This window comes from Carassius gibelio, chromosome B23, assembly GCF_023724105.1.
Source record: "Carassius gibelio isolate Cgi1373 ecotype wild population from Czech Republic chromosome B23, carGib1.2-hapl.c, whole genome shotgun sequence".
NCBI classification, from domain to species: Eukaryota; Metazoa; Chordata; class Actinopteri; order Cypriniformes; family Cyprinidae; genus Carassius; species Carassius gibelio.
In genome coordinates, this window is record NC_068418.1 from 11,939,607 (window position 1) to 11,953,606 (window position 14,000).

The window sequence follows — 14,000 nt, forward strand, 5'->3', positions numbered from 1 at the left end:
ACACTTTCACATGTGCTGGTGATATGATTAGTCAATTAATGTTAGCTGGTCATTTTGTGCCAGTTTCTGTCTGGATAAAAAAAAAAAAAAAAAAGTGATTTATTTATTTATTTATTTATTTATTTATTTATTTATTATTTTATGTATTATTTTATTTTTGTGAAAAGTAAATTATAACAACAATTTAGCTTTTAGCAATTATTTAATATGCATCTGATCACTCTACACAATAATCTAGAAACGATGTGAATTGTGAATTGAAGATCTTATCGAAACTTTTGGCCATGACTGCACTATTTTTATGTAATTGCTAATATTTAACAAATAACATAAATGTTCTAAATAATAGTGGATTCTCCAGCACAAGACACCTGTCCAGACGCGCGCGCGCGCGTCTCACGGACACCTGCATGCGCGCGCCACCGCTGCGTAATCAGCGTCTGGGTTAGCGCGTGCCAGGAGAGAGAGAGAGAGAGAGAGAGAGAGAGAGAGAGAGAGAGAGAGAGAGAGAGAGAGAGAAGGAGAGAGAGAGAGAGAGAGAGAGAGAGAGAGAGAGAGAGAGAGAGAGAGAGAGAGAGAGAGAGAGAGAGAGAGAGAGACCTACTGGAGATGTAAGTCGCTGCTGAAGATTCGCAACAACAAGCAAGTGCTTTAGCGCACAACCCCCTCCCACTGCGCTCGCTCAGAAAAAAAGAAAAAAAAGGGGGGAAAAAATGTTTTCTTTTGCCTGAGATACACAGTGATGTGAGTATCTGTGTGCTGTTGGAAACAGAGCTCTGAGACTGCTTAAAACAGAAAGAATAGCGAAAACAAGAATTCCTCGCGTGCTTGCAGGAGTCGGACGCATAAGAGATCACACGGGATTTCTTCAAACAGCGGTATGTGCTGCTCTATTTCAACCCTCCTCAAGCGATGATATTTAAATGAGTGTCTACTTTTGTTTGGTCCGCTGTCAACGTTACCGGGAATTTGGCATGTTTGGGTTGCTTTCTGTATGGCCAAACTGTGTGATGTATCTCATGCGCAAACTGTTGACAGTACAGTAGATGGTTCACCATGCGCTTCGCATATCACATCGAGCTCATCAACTGTAGCGAAATCTGTTTGGTTCAGTGAACACAAATGTTGTCACATATACAAACGTGACATCTTTAAAATACATAATATAAAACACAAGTTTCAAGACCATGGTAATGTTATCTTTGTGTTCTTGTTGGTTTAAAAAAAAAAAAAAAAAAACAATTTCAAACAATCTTCAAGTCATGTATAAATATATAAAAATAAATCATATATAAAAATAAATAAAGTTTTTTTTTCATGTATTAATATAAAACGTTACTCCATTTGACCTGACATAACAGTTTGTTTATTATTATTATTATTATTATTATTATTATTATTATTGTTTCAATATTTCAAAATATCATAAAACTTGAGTGGTTTGTTGTCGTGTCACATGACAACAAAATGGCTGCCTACATATTGGTAACACTAGACTGACTTCAATTTGGCGAACAAACTTTTTCAAATATGAAAATTGCATATTTTTGTATACATTTATATATAGAAGACCAAATCCAAAATGACAATTCTAAAGAACCAACATTATTTTAAATAATTTTTAATTACATGAAACTAACCCTAAAACAATTACAAATCCTAACACTGTAGTAAGTGTACGTTTTTAACACTGTATGTTTTTATACATGTATAAATTCATAAATAACAAGGACATCTTAAAAGTGTAAACTTTTTTTTATTTGTATTTTAATTCAAATTAATTAAATTAATAAAAAAATAATAATATGTTAATCATAGATAGACAGCATTGAGAGTGTGCTTCACTAAGCATTTTTATGTTTATGTTTTTAGTCTCCAATAGCTGCAGTCATGGAGTCCCCAGATGATTCCACCGGCTTTGCTGATCTCAGACACTTCCCAGACACTCATCTGTACAATGAGTCCCTGTTCAAGAACAACTACAGCGCCTTCAACGAGACTGACAACTTCTTCCCAAGGGGCGTCAAGATCACTATAGCAGTGGTCTACATGATCGTCTGCGTGGTGGGGCTGGTGGGAAACTGCTTGGTCATGTACGTCATCATCAGGTAAGCATCAGGTCAAAGCAGGATGGAACTTTATATATGTGACCTTGTACCACAAAACCAGTCTTAAGGGTCAAAAAAAATAAATAAAAATAATATATATATATATATATATATATATATATATATATATATATATCAAAGGCTTTCTGTATGAGAATGTATGAGATGTTGGTTATGGATTTGGTAATGGTACACTGTACAGATTATTTGAGAGCCATGAGAAAAAACCTCTGCATTCTGACAGCAGACCACATGGTCTATTTGCTGCGGTGGGCAGTTCAGTACTCAAAGTGGTCATTCTTTTTTCTATTCTTTTTTATCTTTCCTTTTATTGTCATACTACGACTCAACCAATGGCATAGATATGGGGCAGGACTTCTTGTTTGACAAGGAAATCTTGGTGCCACTAATGTTTCACAAATTATGTACTGTACCTTTAAGAGGTGTCAAAGGAACCGTACACCCCAAAATTTAAATTCTGCCCAAACCTGTATAATTTTCAGTCAGGTTTCTGATGGAAAAACACCATCTGGAAATAGATTTTCTGATAATCCATTAAAGAAAGACATGTTGTGAGCTCTGAGGTTGTTAATCAATGGTATATGATTTACTTGAGCCCAGCTGTGTGCATTATTTCAGTTTGTTTTTAAAATAACCATGCTATGTTAATAGTGGATTTAGTGGTTTAAAAAAATACATTACCCATGATTTTGTACAGAAAATGCCACCAATCAGAGTCGCAGTGATCAGAGTGCACCAAAAGTACTCCACACACACCCATGGAGCAACAAAATTGATCTAACTGTGAAAATACTTTAAAACTAGTGTATACAGTATATATGTATATTTTGCAATAGACTTAACATATATAGTTTCTGTCGACACAGTCAACAACTGTTAGTAATTATTTTTATCTTTCACCGTAATTATTATGACATTTGCAGTGCTTCATGTTATTGTAGTTCTTTCCTTTATTATAGCCATTAACTAAGCAGTTTTTTTTTTTATATTTGCCTGATTTTCAAATGTTGCTTTGTCTCAGATAAAAGTTTGAAATGTTGTGATCCACCTGTAGGATTAGTGCACAACACCAACATTTTGGTCCATACTGTGAAAGTCAGTGGGGTCTTAGTATTATTTTGGAGCCCATTGCCTTTCATTGTATGGATAAAAATGGTTTTCATAATATCTCCTTTTGACCTGAAGGTCAATTTATATATATATATATATTTAACCCTTTAAAGAAATTGAGAGTCAGCAGACCATATTTAACCCACACTTTACTACATCTGAGACCCCCAATGCACAACCATCATACCCAGCAGGCTTTGATCACTATCGACAGCTCGCTGGACCTAGAAATGTTAAATAAATTTTAACCTTCCTTCCTCACTCTTTCTGTCTGTTTGCATGCTTTCTCTCAATTACCTCATCTCTTACCTCACTCCTTTCGCTCTCCATTCCTGTGTTGTTTTACAAAATGTATGTACCGTAATTTGGTTCTGGAGTTTCACTGTACGAGTGAAAGCTACTTGTACCATAACTAATCATGGCATTTTGTCCCAATTCTGGGCTTTCCTGTTTACCCCATTTTCTCATCTCATGAACCATCTGGGAGTACAAAGACTTTTTTTTTTGCATCACTCCTTCACAGTTTATTACAGTTTTTGATTTGGGTTTATACTGTAGATGCCAGAAACTAGTTTTAATTAATTATTATTGATGGTTTCAACATGTTAATACTTGTTTGCCAATATCATTTCAATATGGGCTCCGATATTTATAATGTTAGCCAACACACTGCAAGATAAACAGACAGAATACAGATAAATCCACCCACAGTCCTTTGGATTTCATGGCAAGGTCACATATGTAGCCAATTTAATACCGATTGGCTTCAGACATTTAGGTGGTGTCCAAATCCAAAGGCAGCTGCTTTGCTGTTTCACTGCCCAGTCAGTGCATTAACAGGCGGCGTTTTCTATGAAGACACCTTTTAAGAAATCTGGTTCCAGTCTGCATTTTAGGGCTGCATGTGGTCACGTGTTATGATCTAAAACAAATTCAAATGAGCTAAGTGATTATTTAAGAGCAGATACACTCTTAAAATAAAGGTTTTAGAATGTTCTTCACACACACACACACACACGTACAAGGTATTTTAAGATCTTTTTTACCAAAATGTTATTTGGGGAACCTAAATTGGCTTTACTATGTTATACCTGCTGGAACCTTTATTTTAAGAGTGTATATATATATATATATATATATATATATATATATATATATATATATATATATATATATATATATATATATTTTTGGTATATATATATATATATAATAATATATATATATTTTTGGTATATATATATATATATAATAATAATATGCAACAGCATATTATTGCAACAGCACAAATAAATACAATAGTAAAGATACAAAAAATAAACAGTGATTTTCAGGTTGTTTTTTATAGGTAGGTCTAGCATTAGTTTTTAGGTACAGAAATTGAATAAAGTAATCAAATGTAAAACAGCATTGCATATTGGATTGTATAAATTAAAGATATTTTTTTATAAATTTAGATTGTATAAATTTAAAGATAAAGTTACAAAATCTTTTCAGTTGAGCAGTGAGTGATTTCTTTGTTGTTGCTGTTCGATTGATATAAAGACTGTCACTTTAAGAGAATGCACTAATCTGGCTATTTCTGCTATAGATTACTTACCAAGACAGCCATTTGACATTTGTGTGAATTTGTCCATTTACACAAAATACTTCAGAGAGAGCTTTATATTTGCACACGTTCTGAGGCGTGGTTTTGCACGCTTTGGATGAGCGCATGCACAAATATTCTCACTACACGCACAAACTTGAGAAACTTAAATGTTTTAAAATGGTAAAGCTTAAATTAGTTTAAAAACATATTAATGTGTGATGTTCAGGTCTTACCTGTGCGCATGCACTATCGGCACCCGGGTGATGACGGAATAAATGACTGTTCATATTCCAGCATACAGCATTCGCGTTGAACAAGAGTGAATTGCTTTTTTTTTTTTTTTTTTTTTTTTTTTTCTCATCGCTGTTGTTGTAATGTCTGGGAAGCCAGAATGCGCATCCTTCAACAGAAACATATATTAGCTGAACCCTGTTTGTTTTATGTGTTATTTACAGCAAACCATGTTACAGATACTTTGTCATATTTAAGTCTCAGCGCATGCCAAACCATGTTAGGAGATATACATTTTTAAATCTTTTACTTCTTTCAACCACTTTATCAGATGCCATTTTTATTCTTTTAATCATGAGCACACAATAGGATTGTGGGATATATTGTAGGCAGTAAAGTAACAATATGTTATGCCAAAGTGGATTTCAGCCCCGTCATGAGGGATAGTTCTCAAAAGAATGATTACTCTGTCATCATTTACTCACCATCGTATTGTTTCAAACCTGTATGAATTTCTTGTTTCTGTGGAACATAAAAGAAGATACTTTGAGAGATGTCTTAATGTTTTCGATACAGTGGAAGTTAACAGCTACCAAAATGGTTTGGTTACAAACATTCTTCAAATTATAATCTTTTATGTTTCACATATGACAAATAAATAAATCTCCTCAAGAAGGCAGCTTCATTTTGGTTTTGTATACAGATGTGGCCTGAACTGTCCATCTGGTTGTGTCTGGTTGTCCCATAATGTTATTTTACCGCACATGGTGCATAGTAATGTACCAGGGATTAGTTATCGGACAGCCTAGGTTTTCTTATTCTATGATGAGTTTTTAGGCCGTCACCCACTCAGGCCCAGCTCACCCACCTTCTCCATCTGGCAGCATGCGTGGAGGCCACAAATGTGTTTACTGTCCTTCCCTCACTGAGGGAAAGTGTATCTGATGTATGATGTATCACTGCTTTTGCTTGGATGAGTGCCGTTGATGATTTCAGCTGTGAAGGTTGTGGCATTTTCTCTCTCTGTTCATTCTCTCATAATGTATTGTTTTGTCTCCTCCTTTCACACTCTGTCATGTGAATCAATCATGTGTTGGTGTGTAGGAATGTGGATGTAAGCGATTTACTTCTGCCGTGCTGTTCTTTCCCTCTTTAAGAGAAGAGTTTTCCTGCCAGAGCAGCGCTTTCACTAATCTCAGCCAATCAGAAGCATCGACCCACTGGCAGGATGAAACCGTATATGCATCATTCTAATCAGTTTGTGTTGTTCTGGTCTAAATGCTGAGTCAATTCACTCTCTAAAAGCAGTCGTTCCAAAAAATACTTGAGGAATTTCCATGAGTTTTATTTCTGTTTGTGTCTAGGTTGTCTGATTACATTGACTAGTGTTTTTTTACTGTTAAAACAGATTGAAGTGTCAGATGTTTGAGGAAATAACTGGATGGCTGGTTATTTCATGAGTTCCTTGGTGTAAGGGATGATTAAATTTAAACGATGGAAGATGTTACCCTATCCATCCATCCAACTATGCATTTGTCTCGCTGACCATTCTTCTTCTTGACTGTCTATCCATCCATACTTCCATTTCTTTTTTTATATTCTTCCATTTGCCTGTCTGTCTGGCCACCCGTTCACCTTTCTGCCCATCAACCCAGCTATTTTTCTATTTTTCTATTCATTTTTCCAGAGATCCATTCATTTTAGGTTGTCTGTCTCGGTACTTCAATATATCCATCCTTCCATTCTTTCATCTGTGCATCCATTCGTCTATACATCCATCCATCCATCCATCTGTCCATGGGTTATCTGTCTATCTAGGTGCATACATATATCCATAATATATATATCTGTCCATTCTTATATCTGTCTGTACATGCATCCATTGGTTGGCTATCTATTGTGCAATCCATTCATATGTCCATCTTCCTGTTCGTTTGTCCATCTATTCATGTGCTTGTTTATCCATGCATATCCATGCATGTCTGTTCATCCATCCTTTCCTTGGTTAGTCTGTCTATTCATGCATCTCTATGTACATCCACCTGTGTGCTTGTACTCTGTCTGTCAGTCCAGCTCTGAGCTCATTGGAAAAGCTTTGAGGTAAAGGTGTGTTTATGGGCATTTGGAGAGAGTTCTCTTCCAGTTGGCTCAGCTGGGTCCTGCCAGATCAATATTGGAGCTGTAATGAATTCATCCTCTCTCACTGGACTCAAGACAGTACATTACAAGGAAGAATGAATATGAAACTGCATAACAGCGTCAGCACTGCCCTGCCATGCCCTAAATTCAGCGTAAATTCTGTTTGGCTGTAGTGATGCTTTTGTGACTGATGTCGATTTTTATTTTGGGCCTTCTGTGTAAAATAATTTTAGTGTAATTACTTCACTTTATGACTGGCTTCCATTTATTATAAGATGCCGTTTCACCATATACACCCATATAGTGTTTCACTGAAAGCATGATTGATTTTTGTTGTTGTTGTTGTTGTTGTTTATTTAGCCTGTGCAGATCTCAGGTTGAATGTATTTTACTGTCCTTTGACTATTTCAGAAATGGCTTTTGTCTGTATCCAACATTGGACATCAGAGCTTTTATTTGTTTATGCATGGGTGCATAGTGTGCCAGTGACTCAGGGTGTCCAACTTCATTGGCTCATTATTTATCAGTTTATATTCAGATTTATGCTATTAGCCCTTTACCCTTATTAAAGTTGATGTAATGAAATTGTTATCAGCAAATTAGCAGGGCTTGCAAAATCACTAGACAGTAGCCGGAATATTAGGGCATGCAGAGTGTGACTGATGATAACTTACATGTGTGTTTCATATATGATCAGGCATACATAAAAGAAAAGTGAAAAAGGCCTTTTAGTTCTCAGGGAGGTATTAAATAAAAGGCTTTTCTGTGAGACTCTAAAAGACTGCAGTGTGTGCTCACATAAAGTGTGGTCTGCTCAGTTAAAGGGCACCTATGCCTCTTTTACAATATGTTATATTGGTCTTGGGTGTCCCCAGAATGTGTCTGTGAAATTTCAGCTCAAAATACCTAACAGAGCATTTATTATAAAAGCTGGAAAATGTCGCTTTTGAGGCGTGTTTAAATAAAAAAGAAGAAGCTGATTTAGAGTGTATCGCTTTAAATGAAAATGAGCTGTATATTCCCATGCGGTCTCTAGAGGAGGGCATCGCGTATACAGTACGTCTCTCTGTATTGCATGACTGAGAGCGAGAGAATCGGTGTTTAGCTGTACATATGGGAAGCCAAATGCACTGTAAGTGGAACAAAAATGCGGTGTTACAGAGCTTGTGTTGCGCTGACCTGCCATTTGCGCAGATCAATTGACCGAGCTGCGCAACTGCACTACCGAACAAATCTTGTGCTACGAATGGAGCAAACTAATCTCACAAGTATGGCACAGATCAGTTGTGATACACGTATTTAGGTAGATTTTGAGGTGCATTACCTTGAAAAAGGAAACCATAGCAACGGAGGGCTGTCAATCAACCCCTGTGGCCCCGCCCTATGTGGTGTGATGCCACAGTGAGCATATTGAGACTGACTTGGTTTAAATGGGGATAAAAAATGAGGAGTGCGTGGATTTTTATCATTGTGATTACACAATGATTGTGTTTATGATTGTGTTTACACACTACCAACACACATTTATGACCAAACACCATGTAAAAGTGGATATTCCATAATAGGTGGCATTTAACTAAAACACAAAACCACCACAGATTTAAAAAAAATCTCATGAGCTATGATCAGTCATGGACTTAATGGTGCATTTATTAAGTCCATTTTCAATGCAGATATGTCATTTCAATGTGATTTAATATACAGTACAGACATGTAATTTCAATTTGATCTACATTAATTCAGTTCAGGGAATTTGTCAGTTCAGGGAATTCTTTTGAAGCTTGACTTGAGAGGCCATCAATGCCACTACTGTCAGTTGAATTAGACTGAATATTCAGAACATAAGGTTGTGCTCATAGTTGATTCAAGGCTTACCAGATTAATAATGTTAAACTGCATTTACACTGGTGAGAGCAGTGGGTCTTAAAGGGATAGTTAAAATAAATATTTAATCATTTACTGAAAATATGAAGAAAATGTTCAAAAATACACTTGTTTGTTTTCCTTTCAGTAACAAAGAATGGACATAACAGTTTAATAACATGATAATATATTATACATTAGAGACCATTCAAATGTTTGGGAAAAAAATATGTTTAACAGATTAACACTTTAATTCAGAAAGAGCAATCAAAAGTGACCGTAAACACTTGATTTATGAAAAATGCATATTCTGAATGAATGTTAGTTTGAACCTTTTGAACAAAGCTTTTTATATACATTGATAACAATAACATATTAAAATTATTAATATATTATTATATATTATATATATATTTCTGAAGGATCATGTGACATTGAAGACTGGAGCAATGATGCTGATAATTCATCTGTCCTATCACAGGAAGAAAATGCATTTTAAAATATATTAAAAATAGTAACATTTCATTCAAGAATAATGTAATCAAATAAATGCAGCTTTGGTGAGAGTAAGAGACTTATAAAAAAAAAAATAAAAAAAAATCTTACTGACCCCTATTTTTTAATTGTAGTCCAGATTTACTAAATATCTGAATGGAAAATGAAGGTCAAAGACATTCTTTAAACTTCATACTGGTTTAGAGCATGAGGGTCAATGTGAATTTCATGATTAAGTGAATTATTCCTCACTTTAATCCAGTGTAAACAGAGCAGAGCGCACAGCAGCTGATATCACCTTCTTGTGTTATCTCTGCCCTGGACTTTACTACTTCAGTGATGCTATAGGGCTTAAACACATTCATGCACGTATGCCTGGACTAGAGGGCTGCATTGGGTTTGAGTCCCGCCGGGTCCCGCGGGACCCAACGCAAATCTCGCGGGAGCGGGCGGTTTGAATTTTGCTGCAGGCGGGAATGGGCGGCTAAAAAATACACCACGGGATAGGGAGGTTGCCTAGCGACATGATGGAGAAGATGTCAATAGATGATGTAGAAAAGAAGCTAATGTTATTTATTAGTGTTGTTTTTTGAGCACAGCCCCTCGTTGCCATTTGTTAATTAGGTCAAGAGGCGTGATGATGCCAGTGTTATTGAGCACTGCCTAAGTTTGAATGTTTTTATTCTTATTTGTATTTTTCAAACAGAATACCTGCGACATTTGGCTAATAATTGTAAAACTGTTTTTCATGTAGCCTAGTTTATCATATTATGTATATTTTTTTTTGCAAAGCAGTCTATTTTTATGTGCAAAGTTTTTGATAAAAACTTCTCTATTATTGTGCGGGAATAAATTGTCAGAGTTTTGCGGGTGCGGGCGGGAGTGGACATACATATTGCGGGAGTGGGCGGGAGTGAAACACATACGTTGCGGGAGCGGGCGGTAATGGTCAGAAATTCGGCGGGAGCGGGATGAAGAAAACAGTCCCGCGCAGGGCTCTAGCCTGGACCTCTTGAGTATACAGTAACAGTGTTATACTTGAAGATATATAAACAACAAGCAGGACATCACATTATTGAAATGCAAAGGTTACCTGAGTAATTGACCACTGAATAGGAAATCCTTCGACTGGCCATTGGGCAAATTGGATGCTTCATACATTATAGATTAAAAGGTCTAGATGTAATTCATTTATTTATAATGGAGAACAATAGTACTGCATGCTTCACAGCACCTTATGATAGTCTTTGTGCAAACAATGTGCAGAAAAATGAAATTAATTTTATGTCTGACCTCTTTCTCTGTCTGCTGTCACCTCATTGTCTTTGTTCTAATTAGAGGCACAGGTTGACAAAGAATTCCAACCTCTTAATTAAAATGCGTAAGTGACTTTCTTCTATTGCTGTGGTCACTGTGTCGTTACACACATGCTTTCATCTTAACTGTCATACTCAACTGTATTATTGTATGGGATCAGAATCCCGCCAAATGGGTTGCAGTCATGAAAAAAAAAAAAAAAAAAAAAACTAACAAAAAATATAACCAATGAAAACATGATTTTGTGTGTAAGTCAGATATTTTTGCAATATTGTTTCAGTTTTGTGCAATATGATTTTAAATGTGTTTAAAGATTTGATTGATGCTTTATTATTTTCTGTTCTGAGACCATTGTGTAAAATCTTTGTGCAATATAATTTATAATTTTACTTGCGTTTTTAAATTTTGGTTTCAGGCTTTTTTATCATTATTATTATTTATTTATTTATTTATTTTTAATCCGTGACTGCAATACTTTTGGCGGGATTCTGATCCCACGGCATTAGTTTTGCTTGACTGCTTCATAGTGTATTACAAAAAATAAAAGGCTTCTTTGAGTAAGTGCATTTGAATCATGAGTTCCTATGCACAACAATTCATTAGCTGTGATCAAAGCCGCAATGCTAAGAAGAAATGCCGGAATTGCTTGTGGCAAATAATACTATCTCAGATCAAACACAGAGTATTCAGCCTAAATATTTCAATCATATCTCTTGAATAAAATAATATCCTTTGAGATCGCAGTGTTGGAAAGCACACACATATTTAGTTCTTTGGCTTCATCGTATTCCACAGATCATCAGAAATGTAGCCGGTTGCTTGATGTTGAACATTTAGAGGAATCCGTAATGACTCTGAAGGTTTTAACAGTAATGCTCACCCTGGTGGAAACAATTTCACTTAATGACCAAGCATGTTGTGGAAAGTCATTTAGCCAAAAAAGGCAAGTCACTGAGTCATCTTCTAAGAAAAACTAAACAGACAGAACAAATTGTGGGAAAGTGGCACATCATATGAAGGGATGTGACAACAGCATGACTCTTAACAGATGGGAATGAAAGGACTAGTTGCGTAACTAAGAATGTGTTATCTTTGGCCTTACTCTTTAGTTATGTACTTTATTAAGAAGATGAAACCCCACATGTTAATGCAAATAATTGTTACATCAAACTTTATTTATATATATATATATATATATATATATATATATATATATATATATATATATATATATATATATATATAGTACAGACCAAAAGTTTGGACACACCTTCTGATTCAAAGAGTTTTCTTAATTTTCTTGACTATGAAAATTGTAGAGTCACACTGAAGGCATCAAGGGCTTTTTGACCAAGACGGAGAGTGATGGGGTGCTGCGCCAGATGACCTGGCCTCCACAGTCACCGGACCTGAACCCAATCCAGATGGTTTAGGGGTGAGCTCGACCGCAGACTGAAGGCAAAAGGGCCAACAAGTGCTAAGCATCTCTCGGGGAACTCCTTCAAGACTTCCTCTTGAAGCTCATCAAGAGAATGCCAAGACTGTGCAAAGCAGTAATCAAAGCAAAAGGTGGCTACTTTGAAGAACCTAGAATATGACATATTTTCAGTTGTTTCACACTTTTTTGTTATGTATATAATTCCACATGTGTTAATTCATAGTTTTGATGCCTTCAGTGTGAATCTACAATTTTCATAGTCATGAAAATAAAGAAAACTCTTTGAATTAGAAGGTGTGTCCAAACTTTTGGTCTGTACTGTATATATATATATAAAATAAAAGATGTACAAAGTATGTTAATTTACTGTACATGTACTCAATTCTTGGTAGGGGCTCCTTTTGCTTTAATTACTGCCTCAAATCGGCGTGGCATGGAGGTGATCAGTTTGTGGCACTGCTGAGGTGGTATGGAAGCCCAGGTTTCTTTGACAGTGGCCTTCAGCTCATCTGCATTGTTTGTTCTCTTGTTTATCATCTTCCTCTTGACAATAGCCCATAGATTCTCTCTGGTGAGTTTGCTGGCCAGTCAAGCACACCAACACCATGGTCATTTAACAAACGTTTGGTGCTTTTGGCAGTGTGGACAGGTGCCAAATCATGTTGGAAAATGAAATCAGCATCTTCAAAAAGCTGGTCAGCAGAAGGAAGCATGAAGTGCATTAAAATTTCTTGGGTGAAGTGACTTTAGTTTTCGAAAAACACAATGGACCTCCACCAGCAGATGACATTGCACCTCAAATCATCACAGACTGTGGAAACTTAACACTGGATTTCAAGCAACTTGGGCTATGAGCTTCTACACCATTCCTCCGAATGAAATACAAAACTTGCTCTCATCTATAAAGAGGACTTTGGACCACTGGGCAAGAGTCCAGTTCTTCTTCTCCTTAGCCCAGGTCAGACGCCTCTGACATTGTTTGTGGTCAGGGGCGTCGCACCCGTAGGGGATGTGGGGGTTTTAACACCCACACTTTTCCCGGTGAGAGGGTTCGACACCCGCACTTTTTCTGCAGTTTTTCCGCAGTTTTGCACAAACGCCTTACTACAGTCACTCCTCCGTTTCTCTGGCCGCTCTGTCTGCGCTCGCCGCGGCTGCCTCCTCCCCCCTCCCTCTCAAACATGACACCGGCTTTGAGTGTGACCGGCTGATGATTGGCTGTTCTGCCTTAAGTCCCGCCTCTCTTGGGGTGTTATCGGTTAGCTCGTGCTGAGGAGGCGGGAACTTATGGTTAAAATTATTTACATCTCCCTTTTCCAAGTACTTTGAATGAGTGTTTATGCTTTTGAGGTTTTTAAATAAGCTTGATATGTGTTTGGGAAGATGTTCTGTTATCGTTTTGTTGACATGTCGAGTGTTTTTCGGTATTATATTTCGTTTTTTAGACTAATGCTAATTGCTATTATTGGGAGATTGTTCCGCAGCTATTGTTTGCTGCCATCAGACCACCAGAGAAAAAGCTTTGTGTCTGTGTTTTTTTTTTTTCTCCCCTTTTCTGAGTTTTTTAGTTTTTTTTTTATGTAGGATTTTTTTTTTTCCAGCCAAACGCTGCAAGCCGGAAATCCGGCACAGTGCCGGAGAACTTTAAGCCTTGCATTTTGTACCCCTCTGTCAATGTATTCATCAT

At 36.5% G+C, this 14,000-nt stretch overlaps 1 protein-coding gene across 1 annotated transcript in view; it reads left to right on the top strand.

Annotated features, from left to right (window-relative positions):
• Nucleotides 1-468: 468 nt before the first annotated feature.
• oprl1 (opiate receptor-like 1) overlaps nt 469-14,000 on the top strand; it is a 51,946-nt gene continuing 38,414 nt past the window's right edge. Inside the window, exons 1-2 of the mRNA XM_052593251.1 lie at nt 469-878; nt 1,873-2,108. Of these exons, the coding sequence (XP_052449211.1) occupies nt 1,891-2,108 (218 nt within the window). The 5' untranslated portion in view covers nt 469-878; nt 1,873-1,890. The remainder of the gene's footprint in view (nt 879-1,872; nt 2,109-14,000) is intronic.